Below are 13,952 nucleotides of genomic sequence, written 5' to 3' on the forward strand. Positions count from 1 at the left end.
AAGCAAAAAAAAACACATTATCATCCAAATTCATATTACAGGCTATGAACTCAAACTGCCGATGTGGCATACTGGGCAATGACCATTTGACTGATACTATCTCGAGAGATGAAGCCCATTTGGTGAATGGAATTTTTATTTTGTAATTTTAATTTGTTAATTTATATATGTCTATAGTTCAAAAAGTATTTGAAGTGGTAAAAAATGATTTGATGAAATTTGAAAAGAACAAAAACTTGTTTTTAGAGGTTACCATAAGAGTTCTTATGGACAAATCATATGTGGATCTTAAAAAATAAAATCATAGTAATGTGAGATGTATGTTATGCTGCCACCTAAGTCCCAACAGTGGTCGTTGTAGTATAGTGGTGAGTATTCCCGCCTGTCACGCGGGTGACCCGGGTTCGATCCCCGGCAACGGCGATTATTGTTTTTTTTTTCTTGAAAAAAATAATTCCAAAATAGAAAAACCAAAAATCTCTCGCTCTCCCTTTTCCAGCCTTTTTCCTTCTTCCTCTTTCCTCAAGACCCTAGGATTTCCCTCAAGCCAATGAAATTAGCTGCTTCTGCTTCTGCAATAACCACATCAATCGCAAAGATTGGTGTTTCAAATGCCCAAAGTTTCTTTCGCTCTCCACATGTTTCCTACTCCTGTTGCTGTTGGTGGAGAAAAGGAAGAATCATGACAATGGCTCAGTCTCCTAACTTCTCTTCTTCTTCTTTTTCGACCTCCGCCTCCAACTCAGACTCTCCTGCTATCCCAAGTTCAAATCCACAGCAACAGCAGCATCCCTGGCTCATCGTCGGCCTAGGCAACCCTGGCAAAAAATACGAGGGCACTCGTCATAATGTAATTCTCTCTGCTTCGCTCTCCCTTCACATTAAGAAAAATAAAGCTTTCCCTTTTTCTTCGAGTGGGTTTGTGACGCCTACTTGGTTTCTGCAATAACGCGGTGGAATCGTGTTTTTGTTTTTCAGGTGGGTTTTGGGATGGTGGATGCTATAGCTGAAGCTGAAGGGATATCCATGAGTGCTGTTAACTTTAAAGCCCTCTTTGGGAAAGGTTAGCTTTATGTCCTACGTGCTCTTAATATTCTTTTTTTTTTTTTTTTGAATTGGTAATTGTAATTTCCAAGTTTTCATCATAAAAAAACCTGACTTTTTATTGTGGATGATCTATAGTTGTTTGGTATTAGCTCATTGATCTTTGTTCTACTTGTTTACATAAATATATCTTACATTTCAATCGTATACTCTCCTTGGGTGCTTATATCAAATGATTAAAAGGGAAGGTCCTGAGTTCTTTGGCTGCACATGTTTTATTGACATCATATTGTGAATATCAAACATCAGGATTTAAGGGGAAGTTGGGAATCTTGGGAGGCCAGCATAGAGTGCATTCTTACAATTGATAAGCTGATGAGACGAGGTAAGGTTCTTGTGAATGGTTGCTTTTTCTGTAAAAGGGCTGCAGAGACCTTTAGTCATCTACTCCTTTGGTGCCGGCAGGTTTACAACCTTTGAACCATACTTTATGGGTTATTAGGAGTCAAGTGTGTGATGGCAGGATCAGTTAGAGGAGAGTTATGGACGTGGAAGGGAATTAATGGAAGGAGGAAATATGCGGACATCATTCCAATCACAGTCTTTGGGACAGTTTGGAAGGAGAGGAATATAAAAGCTTTTGAAGGGTGGATGAGCAGAATGGTTTTATTTTAATTATAGATGGATGGTTCCAAACCCTTGGTTCTTTGTTCTTGGGTCATGTTTTGTACTCTATGAAGGACTTAAGGAACTTTGTTGACTTGTTGATTGATATGTAAATACCTTGTATACGGATTAGCACCTCTTTGGTATCTTTGTTAATAATACTGTTTATTTCAAACAAAAAATGAAGTTGGGAACCAAAAGTTTATATATAATAGATCGTTTTTGGATGGAAAATAAAGTTACATGCTCATGAAATGGAATGATGTGTGAGGGAACAGCCTGCTCGAAGCTACACGGTTTCATATTCTGTATGCTGAAGACTCATAACTAGAGCCAACATGGTCTTTTGTGTTTGCTTGAAATTTACTTAGTGAAGTTTCAAAGCTGTGATAGCATGGATGATGCTACTATGTGATTGGTTCACATGCTAGCTGATTGTTATTGAATAGATACTTTAAGAATAAGGTATTGCCTTTTTTTAGGAACACGAATAAGGTATTGCCATTTGTCATTTAGAAAGAAAAAGTAAAAAACCAGATGTTGCATGACATGATTTGGTCTTAGTATTTTCTATCTCCTCAGTTTCTGTTAAGCTTCGAAGATCTCAGTGCCAACCAACTTAAGAAAAACATGTGTTTAGTTTAAGGAAAAGTGTGTTTAGAATAGTTGTGGAATTAGTCAACAGTGTATCCTATATCCCTTGTTTCTAGTCATCAGTTCTATTTTCCATTATCCCCATTATCTACCACTATCCCATTTTGTTTTAGTTGCCTTAGAAGTAGGAAGTGGCAGGTAGTAGTTTTTGTATTTGAAGCACTGCAACTTTGATGAACGGGGGTCGAAAAATTGTTGTTCAAGTATAGTTTATTCTCACCCAAAGAGAAAATCTTTACTGAAAAATTAATTGGCTTCTAATTAGGACCTATCAATTGATATCAGAGGCATGTCTACTAACAAAAAAAAGAATTGAAAATCTGGAAGTCAGCATGGGTAGATTGCAGGACAGCCTAAGCCGGATGGACGTGAGATTTGCCGACAAGTTCCACCAGATTGAAGACACCCTCAAGCGGCTGACAAACACCTTGCTGTTAAACCGCGAAGGTTACAGCAGCAACACGTCGGGCCAGCCTGGCCAGACGCCACCATATCGCAATGAGCTGAAACCATTCACGCAAAGTGTGACTTACATGGCATCCAAAGCAATATCTGATGGGTCTCATCTTCGTGTTGCCTACACATACGGTGAATCAGCTGCACAGAAGGCGTATCCCAATTGCGTAGCTGTTCTTTGCAAGCAATTTGACACCGCTTTTGAAGGTATCGAGCAGTGGCTTGTGGAGCGTGCTGTCTTGACAATTGAGAATTCTTTAGGGGAGAGCTTCAACAAAAGGCTCTACATTCTCCGCAAAAAGGAACAGAAAAGCCCAGGAAGGGAGGGAAGGAAACTGAGGGAAAGCACCGGAAAAAAAAAGTCTGGGATGGAAGGGAGGCAGATCGCGTTGGAAGGTTGAGAGCTGTGTTGCACAGAGAGTTGAGACAAAGAGTTGTGCTGCCAAAAAAAAAAAAGGAAAACTACAGAAGGCTGCAAGGAACCAGAAATAATACTCTTGAAGAGTGGGGAGTGGATGGCCTTTGACTAGCATTCTCAAGTGGTGATGATGTGGTATTTTTTTTTTTATTTCTTTTTATGAACAATGGATGTAGAGGGGCAATTAAATGTTCCAGCATGGTCCGGAAATTAGACAGCCTTGGATGAAGTTCTGGACGAACTAAAGAAAATTCAAAGCGCCGAGGAAGATGGCCGAAGAAGATGCCACAAGTCGGTTGTCTGAACCTTGAGGACAAGATTCTTGAAAAAGGGAGGAGTAATGTTAAGCTTTGAAAATCTCAATGCCAACCAACTTTTAAGGAAAACATGTGTTTAATTTAAGGAAAAGTATGTTTAGAATAGTTGTGGAATTAGTCAACAGTGTATCGTATATCCCTTGTTTCCCGTCATTAGTTTTATTTTCCATTATTCCCATTATCTACCACTATCCTATTTTGTTTTAGTTGCCTTAGAAGTAGGAAGTAGCAGGTAGTAGTTTTTGTATTTAAAGGCTGCAAGTTTAATGAATGGGGGGTCGAAAAATTGTTGTTCAAGTGTGGTTTATTCTCACTCAAAGAGAAAATCTTTACCGAAAAATTAATTGGCTTCTGACTGGGACCTATCAGTTTCAATCATAATTGTTGCTGTACAATTATAGTATTTCCTGTGTCCTCTGTTTAATCAGTTAGCTTTTATGCTTGTCCAGAATAGTTTTACTCTTCATTTCTAAGGTTATTTCTTCATTTCACAGTTAATATTGTATTTATTTCCACAGGTTTCATAGGAAATGTTCCAGTAATGCTTGCCAAACCGCAAACCTTTATGAATGCAAGTGGTGAGTCTGTAAGTATGCTCATCTAGAAGATCTTTATATACTCTATGATGAAGGTTTTTTCCTTACAGTATATATCTTAACATTTCCGATAATGGTTGGTTTCATTTGTGGAGACATATGAAGGTTGGGGCGATTGTTTCGTATTACAAGATTCCATTGAAGCAAGTAGTTGTGGTAATTACTTTCTTCCTCTCTTCCCTGCTTATACTGATTTAAGCTCAAATATTGCTACAGACTCCAAACCTACTATTCTCTTTTACAGATTTTTGATGACTTAGATTTGCCTTTTGCAAAATTGCGATTATTGCCGAAAGGTGGACATGGAGGACATAACGGGTATCCCCTTGTTACTATTAGTTATTTATTACTGTTATTTCAGCTTTCTTCATTTTATTTTTCTGGGAGACATTTTCATGTATATACTTGAACATCTTGTGGAAATATATCTCATCCTAATTTTAACTTTTTAAGTTATGTTTTGAATAATCCAAAATTTTTACTGAACTTATCTGCGAACTCATGCTTAGTTCTACTAGAAAGAGATGTAAATTATACTGGTGAGAAAAAACTGATCCCACATAGAAGTTCACATAAATTTGAAATAATGTAGTTTGGAGAACATTTGAAATTCCATATAAGGTTACTCTTTTATTATTTAAGGAGTATCTTCACTATCTTTTAGTTAAAGTAGGTATAAATTTGCAAATACATATTGACTTATTCTAAATACAGCCTTAGTTTTCAAACTTCATATTCCCTGTTACCATCTTTGAGATCATAGTGTAAACTGGACAATTTGCCATCACATTCTCCCTTCATGGTGTCTCTGTTGCAGACTTCTTTATACTAGGGTTATTCCCCCTGGTCCATTTCTTGAAAAACATTCCGGCTTCTATTTGAAATGGCATATGCTGAAAAATGCAATCTTGGAAATTCCATATGTTAGGGGATTATAATTAACATTTAATGCTAGATAATCTTTATGGGAATCCTGAATGCTTCGGGATTGTGATTGACATTTAATAAGATGAAATAAAACTGTATTGCATGCATGTGTAGTTGATCACAGTGCTTTTCCTGCAGGATGAGGAGCATCATTGATCGCTTAAAAGGGAGTCGTGATTTTCCTCGCTTAAGAATTGGTAGGATGTCAGGAAAACTATGATTATTCTAAAATGGTTTTTTTTTTTGCTTGTCTGTTGCTAAATTTGCTAAGCTTTTATAGGCATCGGACGACCTCCCGGGAAAATGGATCCAGTTAATTTTGTCCTTCGCCCATTCAATAAACAAGAACGTGAAGAGGTATTTAAAATTTCAATGTACGCTTATGCGAGGATAAAAGATATGTCGACAACAGATCCTAATTGCTAGCCTGAAATCCTGCAGTTAAATTTCACGTTTCAAGAAGGGGTAGAGGCCGTGCAAATTCTAGTACTCGAGGGATTCAATAAAGCGGCAACGTTTGTCAATACTTCCAAATCAATGGAGCAACTTAGTTAACTTTTTCCCAATAAGACGCAAAGTAGTTATGCATAGCCTTTTCTACATTCTCCGAGCAGCAGTCAGAAACTATAATTTTTGGAGGATCACCAATTCTCTATGAATGATTATTCTTTTCGAGAGGCCAATAGAAGATTTGTGAAATTTAGATATTCATTATCATTGCAGGAAAACAATTGTACTTTAGAAGAATGAATCAGTATTACACGCCATTCTTTCCTTAAGTGTCTCTCCCAAGCTCTCCAGTAACTTAAAGCTGTAAAGATTTGAACTGATTCCCTTTACTCACGTCTTTTCGTAGCAGGAGACCCATTTTCATGATCATAATTCATAATTCTTGTTTTTTTTTTATCTCTTTGACAAGTGTTGAATTCATAGATTGGAGGTGAGAATTTTTTTTACCTGAAGCTATGATTATTACTTACAATCGAAGTTACCCTCTTCCAGAAATTACCTCAACGTCAGTCTTAAAAAGTAAATTTTTGTAAGATGAGATGTGTATAAATGATGTCTATCTGGTTAGGTTTGTGGACAATAAATGGCATTCAAAGAAAGATAAATGGCGTTACAAATAGCCTTCAGAAATGGTTTGAGTTTTGGGGCAGCTGGGAGTTGATGATGGACGGGCGTTATAACTCACACTTTGCCAATTATCTGATCACTCATTACCACCACCTATACATATATATATATATATATGCATACATACATGCAGACACAGTATATATATATATATATAGTTGGGGTGGGGGAGAGAGAGAGAGAGAGAGAGACAAAATTTGGTGTTTAGAAATAAATAAGGTAGAGAGACGAAATTGTCACCATACGGTTAATAAAATAAAGTACTTAAAAGATATCAATTACTAATAAAACAAGGTGAAATTTGTATTGCAATTTTTTTTTCATTCATTCATATATATATATATATATATATTCATGAAAATTCTATGGGTACTTTCAAATTATTATATATATATAATTATATTTATATATATATATATATGCATTAGATCCGGTATAATTTTTCTTATAAATTAAGTTTTTTTTTCTTTTTCCTCAATCATAATAAGACTAAATTAATTGTTTATAATCATAATAAAATTGTACAATAAATCTTTACCATAACACAACACCCTCTCCAATTATTATCCGCTATAATTTAAATAAATTTTATTTATATTTTAATTCCATAATAATAAATATTATTTAGAAATTAAAAATCGCGAAAACTTTAAATCGAAGTGATACATAGCTAATTCAAAATTTAAAATATTAATTTGATTTAAATTTTAATTATACTCTCAATCTTCCATCTTAATTAATTCAAATTTGGAGCCCACAAAATATATATATATATATTAATTAACAAAACCAGCTGGAAAATCAAGTACTTGAAAGTTGAAAATTCTAAATTAAATATGTAAAAAAATCCAAAATACTAATTTTTTAAATTAATAATTAGTTTAGCTACTGTTCTAAAATTGATGGGACTTCATAGTTGTTATAAATTCAGACAATGACTTGTTACTGCTACTATTACTACATATATTAATTTAATACAATAATAATCTCTTTAATTTATTAAAAAATATTACTAAATTCAGCCTGTAATCTCAATTATGAGAAATTGTGATATTTTAATTTTATATTAATACACATATTTTATTCGTTAAAAATATAAGTTGAAGAGTTTATTATATATATATATATATATAAGCAATAATCATAGGCATGAATATTTGGCATTTGACCTCAATTGGCAATCTTTGGCAACTCCCACCAACCTCTAGCAGAATAAATTTATGGTTGACCCAATACCATATTTATAATTTTAATGGCACAAACAAACATGAATCCTTCATATAATTAAATAATAATAATAAGAATAAGAATTCACCACAAATATTTATATATATATATATATATATATATATCTGGTTCAAGATTTGTGTCTTACCAAGTTGCTTTCTTGCATGTGAAAAAGCTTTGTCTTGATCTTCCAAATGTTAAACAAAAAAAAAAAAAAAGGCATTGATTAAAGTAATCACACTAAGTCCACCACCTTTATATTTATATATAAATATATTAATCACTCAAAAAATAACCATTTTGACAAGGAAAAGGAGACAAAATGTCATTTTGAAAACCTTAATTGTTAAGATTTTGTGAATCTCTTCATTCATTTCATCTCATCTTCTCCTTCAATTTTAAATTTCTTAACATAATATATCAATTATTAACTAATCTATCAGTAGTATTCGAATTCATACGAAACTCTGATCGAACCTTGTAGAGTTCTTAAAAAATTATTTGATTTTTTATAAAAGTAAATAATTATTTATACACTTTCTTGTAAATAGTCGAAATATTAAAAAATAGAGAGAGGAGAGATAATTAAATAAAAAAAAATGTAATATTTGACCATATTTACCGAGAGGGATGGGTGTAAAAGCAAGAAATATGGCCTAAAATTAAGGCATAACATGTGATATTATATTGGCCCCATTAGCCTATAATGGTCTGGTCTCTGCAACACCTACCTGCTGCCATATGTATAATTGATCTCTTGATTTTTACATCCCCCTTGCCAACAAATTTAAACAACCTATACGTATACATATACATATTATATATGTACACGTGACTGAAACCAAACCCACGGTACGTATACATATATTATAAATACCGTACTTTTTAAAAAAAATATATATATATAAATATATATAATAAACGCAGTGAAAATTCCAAAAACAATAATTTAGTTCGTTAATTTGGACTTGATTTACTAAAACAGTAATTATTTCGTAGATTAATTTAATATATTTTAAAATACAAATAAAAGTTTTTTGTTTCAAACACAATTATTCGACCTTTGCTTTTATTGATATTACGACAAAATTAAAAAAAAAAAAAAATTCATTATAATCTTATCAAATCAAACATTAGATTACCCATAAAATGGTGGTTGGGCAATGAAGTAAATCATTATTATTTTAGGTATGAAATCGTAAGTTCGAGCAATAGATTATATTAACATTTCAGGTATTGAATTACAAATTTTACAATCAACGCTAATTTATGATTGTCTTTAAATAGAAATTTATTTAAAAAGTTATTAAATATTTTTATTTTAGAAAGACATGATAATAGAAATAGTTAATGCATTTATTCCTTATTAAAAAATATTATAAATTTAAATTAAATTGTACTTGATATATATATTTTTGAAAATAAGAATAATAACTCCAAAAATAATAATTATAATATTAAAAAATACTCAACTAATAAAACATAAAAATTAATAGCTAAAGTGACCTCATTTTCTTAAGAGGACAAAAAAAAAAATAATCAGAATTTGGCCCTCCGTCACTTGAATTAAGCGATTCTCCCGGCTCCACGTAAGCATAGTTATACCACGTAAGCATAGTTATACCACGTGGCACGTCGAGAAGCGTACGACGCGGAACCTGCCGACGATCGCGGTCCCGGACCCACGTTTTTCAACGCGTGGGACCCACTACGTAGTGGTTGTACTACCCTTCATCCTGACTTTCCTTAACTATGCTGCTGTCTGAAACCAAAAACCCATCCCCTTCTTCGGTGGACCCCTGCACATGTGATCCCTAACCCCCCCTCCCCCTCACAACACTATCCAAGGAAGGTGGACCCCACGCGACTCTCTTACAGCGAAAATACGTAATAGAGATCAAAGCGTTAAAGACAAAAAAAAAAAAAAAACCAGGCCAATCAACCCCTCCGTGAAATAAAAAGCACAAGATTCCCGCCCCACAGCCGTCAAAAAATCCAAATCACCGTCACGCGGGATAGTGCCACGTATCCTGCATGCAAACGACTGTGACGTAAAATTTTGACGGTCATGTTGTTTACAGTTTTGATTAGATTAGACACATAATTGCCCCTACTCTTGGAAGCAATTTACTACACATGCCACTGAACTAGTGAACGGAAGAATACGGAATGTTACAATTTATATAGAAACCCGATCGGGATGGCCCACGATATCATCCAAAGGAGCTTTTGAGGATTTACTCTGGTGGGCCCTACTTTTATCTATCTCCTCCACACACTAAGAACATATCTTTAAATAAATATAACCTAAAAAAATAATTAAAATTTTATCTTTCCTAATATATGAAATAGAAAATTATAAAAACTCATACTCTCTTTTTCCTTTTTTTTTTTTTTTTTTTAAATAATAGCTTAAAAATAAAATAGAAAAAGGCAAGAACCGGGAAATTCTGCCACTGCCACTATCTAACATTTATTCGGGGTGAACCCGACACGATTATTAGCCAAATCATAGCTGACACGTGTCCCCTGCTGCTGGACATTTCCGATGATCGACAACGACGACGACGTTGGAGCAAAGGCGAAGCAGAAGGTACCAGAGGAATCAACCGGAATCAGGTAGTTTTTGGCCGGCAGATCGTAGGACCTACCGCCAGAGAAATGAAACGACACCGTTGGGACCCTGACTTGCGTCAGCGAAGAAAAGTCGTAACACGTGTCGAATAGAGCCACGCTGCCTGTAGATTTCAATCCCCGAGCCATACTCACGAACGCGTCTCGCAGTGAGTTGTACGCCTGAGTCTGCAACCGAGTAACGGCGGTTCCACAATCGACGATAATCCCGCCGTTCCCCGACTCATCCACCTGGAAAAGTGACGGCGGAATCGACAGCATCTGCCCGCCGACGCTGAAACCAGTGAGTCCAACGTAATAAAATGTGTCGAATCTGCGGTTTCTCAGCAAAGGAGCGGTGGCTCCGTCCGAACCTGAGACAGAGTTGAAATCGAGACTCGACGAGCGGCCCGAGTCACGATCCACCAAACAATAAGAAAACGACGACGCTTTGATCTGAGAAGTAAGGGACAACAAGCCGCCACCCAGGCCTAACAACCCGGCAGAACCGACAAACAGCCCTTCATTATCATGGCCGCAACCCAGAGCGACACGGTCTATACTCCCTGAGTTTCCAAACGACAACTTTTCAGTCACGAATTCCCCCACCGTAAAAGACCCGTCTCCGTACGACACCTGGTAGATGCAGCTACCGGAGCGACACCCAGACATGTCCAGAGCCCCGCACTGCGGAGAACCGCAAGAGAGAGGAGAGTAAGAGGAGGAAGAAGACGGGTTGAAAATCGGGTCGGTTTGCTGGTAGCAATCCGTACAAGGTTCGCATTGGAGCCAATTAACATCGCTGCCAGTATCGAGCACCATGTAAAACTGCTTCGCCGGGCTTCCAACTCCGATCCGGGAAAAGTACTCTCCGCTTCCTTGGCTCGCCCCGGAAACCACCGGAATGGATAAATCCTCGGGTCTGAACAAGGTGTCACCGACGGGCTTGAGCTCTGACTTGTTAACGTTGTTGAGAGCGAGTTCAAGCTTGGCGTTGAGAGCGGCGACTCGGGATGAGTCGCGCTTGAGTCGGGAGAGAACTAGGCTCCTATAGTCCTCATGTTGGATCTTGTGGAGAGTATCGCGAGAGTGCAGCTCAAGAGACAGAGAAGAAGGAGTTGCAACGACGGTCTCCTGTTGCTGCTGAGGAACAGCTTCGGATTTGAAATTTTCTGGGTCGAAAGAGAGGATATCGAGACTCTGCTTGAGAGCAGAGGAGACATCTAGAAGGGTTGTTGCGTAGGGAGTCCGTGATAAGCTGCGAGAAAGTGCGGAGACGATAAAAAGGGAAGAGAGAAATAGAATGGGAAAGAGAGAGTACGGATTTCTAGCCATTTTCTTGTAGTTGTTGCAGAAAGAAAGAAAGATGGGATAGGAGTGAAAGAGTGGCAGGGGAAGTTTGGCATTATTTATAAAGAGAAGAGAAAAAGAGGGAGGGATCACGTAAGACTTGTTGCAGAGCTGAGGTGGGTTAATTAAAAGATTTTAAAACAAGTATTAATTTATTTTTTACTGGTAAATTTTTTTTTTTTTTTTTCGTGAGCATTAAAAAATTAGAATAAAAAGAAAATTACAAATTTATCTGTGAGAGAGGCTGGATGTTTTTATTTTATTATTAATTTTTAATGGTGGGGTTAGATTTGGAATTTTGGAAAATTGGGTCAGGGGTGCGCACACCTATAATAAAAAATTAACTATAATTTGTTTGATAATATTTTATTATTTTAGTAACTTTAAGAACCAAGTGAAATAAATCAAGAACAAATTGATTAAGCTACTACTAAGTAAGCCCCCTTGGATTATACTGAGCATTAACATGCTTTGTATTGCTCCCGAGATGTACAGCCATAAAAAATATCTAAGTATTTGTTGAAATTTCTCTATGCTCACCATTAAGTAGTAGGTCGACTCTATAAAGGGTATTAAACTCCTCGATTCAAAAATTATTTCTCATATTTTTATCAATGTGGATGTTTTCATAAATAACGAGCATATCAAAATGCATAATATCATATATTAACTTCACGGGAAGTCCTTTTGCCCATTAATATTTGTCATTATGAAAAAAATTACCAATGCATCTAAGTATTATTATTAGTAAAACTCTTATTTTTATCGACGTTAATCCACTAAGATAATTGGTATTATTAATTTATCTTGTGAAGTTTTGTAAAATATGTATTGTAAACGAGCAATATCATCGCGATATTTTTGTATGAATTTTTGAAATTAAATAATAATTCAAAAATCATTCGAATTTTTTTCCTAGTAACGTAGATGATTTTAGTATTTAGTGAGGTTTGTACACAGGCAATGAACAAATAAATCCATTTGTTATTACTCAAGGTTTTTTACCCATTAAGTAACTCTATGTTTATCTAATTTTGAAATATTTTTGCTAAAAATTTATTTTAAATTACTTTTATAAATGTGTCCTTATATGACTTATAGTTTTTAAGAATGTAACTCATAATCTCTTCTTCACTTTTGTATATCCACATAGTAAAACAAATAACACTGTGACATCTCAAGTGTCAGTTAAGGCAAATGGGTGTCAGATACAGATTCATAATAACGAGTGTACGATAATATTTATCCACCGGAATCAAAAACCTCATTTTCTTCCTCATCTTGAAGGAAAAATAGAAATAGTGAGTTTCATATGTTCAATAAAGAAAATAATATTAAATTAACATCGTAAGATTTTAGAATTTTATTATTTTATCTTACACGATTAGCTTCTTCATTTGCCTAACTCATCATTAGGAAAAACCATTTATTTGAATATTAAAATAGTATGTTAGCACATAAAATCAAATATACTTATGACATGCTAAATAATAATAAAAAAAATCAAATAAATCATGCGATACTCAAATTTTTCATGTCATGTTTTGCAAAATCATTACAAACTTCCATATCTAATAACAGATATAAATACAGATTTCTAACTGTGCAAGTGGAATGAACATATCATATACAAATACGACAATTTGCTCAGACTCACTTCTAGCTGAGTAAACTATGGTACAATCTATAGCAATGACTGTATCAACCATAGTGATCCTAACATATAATGTATAGTCACGACATTATTTAGCCACTAGTAATCCTTACAAATAGTGCGATACCACTCTCGTCAAAGAGCACGTCGTCATCTATTGGTAGCGATCCTATTACGTCTTTACAGATCAGATAGGGGATGAAGAAACAAATACCCTAAAGGGTAAGAGGAACAAATACTCCTCAAAAATAAAAAGTCTAACGAGACACTTGATGCAACATGCATGTTAATACATATACACTTCGGACCATACAAAGTTCATTCCACTTTTTTATTTTTCTTTTTTTTATTTTACTTTTATTATCACATACTACATATTATATTTATTACATGCAAATTCATCAAGTATCAGTAATTCACACAGCATACTTAAAAATTAGAACAATTTGACTCATTTGAATAGGCGCATAGGCTTGCTACCGTGCACGCAGGGCCTAAACATACTGGGTGTTGCGGGCGCAAATCTACTACGCGTAAGCCCCAGGCGCATAATGTCTGTCCACGCAGGTTTGTAGTACAGACGGCGCGCGCACAGTGTGCAACACCAGTCCGTGCGCGAAGTGACGCGCATACCGCCTGCCTACGTGCGACAGGATAAACGCGCTGTGCGCGCGTCCCGTGCATGCGTGCGTGCGAAGAGGACATGCGCGCTGTGCGCACGCCCCACGACCATTGTGCACGCATGCGCGTGCGCAATGTCCAACACCCACGCAGGCAAACCTTTTTTCCCGCAGGATTTTCTCTGCGAGCCAGTTTTTTCCCATTTAGCCGTTTTCTAATTTTTCCTTCTCTTTTTTTTTTTTAAATAATATAAAATAATTTAATATAAATTA

At 35.5% G+C, this 13,952-nt stretch overlaps 2 protein-coding genes and 1 non-coding gene across 3 annotated transcripts; 2 read left to right on the forward strand and 1 right to left on the reverse strand.

Moving 5' to 3' along the window:
• The first annotated feature begins 351 nt into the window (after positions 1 to 351).
• TRNAD-GUC (transfer RNA aspartic acid (anticodon GUC)) lies at positions 352 to 423 on the forward strand. Its single transcript has one exon. It is a non-coding gene; the product is annotated as a tRNA-Asp (tRNA).
• A 52-nt stretch (positions 424 to 475) lies between these two features.
• Positions 476 to 5,984, forward strand: LOC110820544 (Peptidyl-tRNA hydrolase family protein). The gene is made up of 8 exons (XM_022050040.2): positions 476 to 850; positions 979 to 1,063; positions 4,074 to 4,141; positions 4,257 to 4,307; positions 4,396 to 4,469; positions 5,217 to 5,275; positions 5,359 to 5,435; positions 5,520 to 5,984. Exons 1-8 carry the CDS (start codon positions 551 to 553, stop codon positions 5,631 to 5,633), a joined length of 828 nt encoding a protein of 275 aa, XP_021905732.1. The 5' UTR covers positions 476 to 550; the 3' UTR covers positions 5,634 to 5,984.
• A 3,609-nt stretch (positions 5,985 to 9,593) lies between these two features.
• On the reverse strand, positions 9,594 to 11,452 carry ASPG1 (Eukaryotic aspartyl protease family protein). Its single transcript, XM_022049932.2, has one exon. The coding sequence runs from the start codon at positions 11,388 to 11,390 to the stop codon at positions 9,909 to 9,911; it is 1,482 nt and encodes a 493-aa protein (XP_021905624.1). The 5' UTR covers positions 11,391 to 11,452; the 3' UTR covers positions 9,594 to 9,908.
• Positions 11,453 to 13,952: the final 2,500 nt, after the last annotated feature.

The sequence above is a fragment of the Carica papaya genome, chromosome 9 (genome assembly GCF_054855325.1).
Source record: "Carica papaya isolate Zhongbai chromosome 9, ASM5485532v1, whole genome shotgun sequence".
Lineage (NCBI taxonomy): Eukaryota > Viridiplantae > Streptophyta > Magnoliopsida > Brassicales > Caricaceae > Carica > Carica papaya.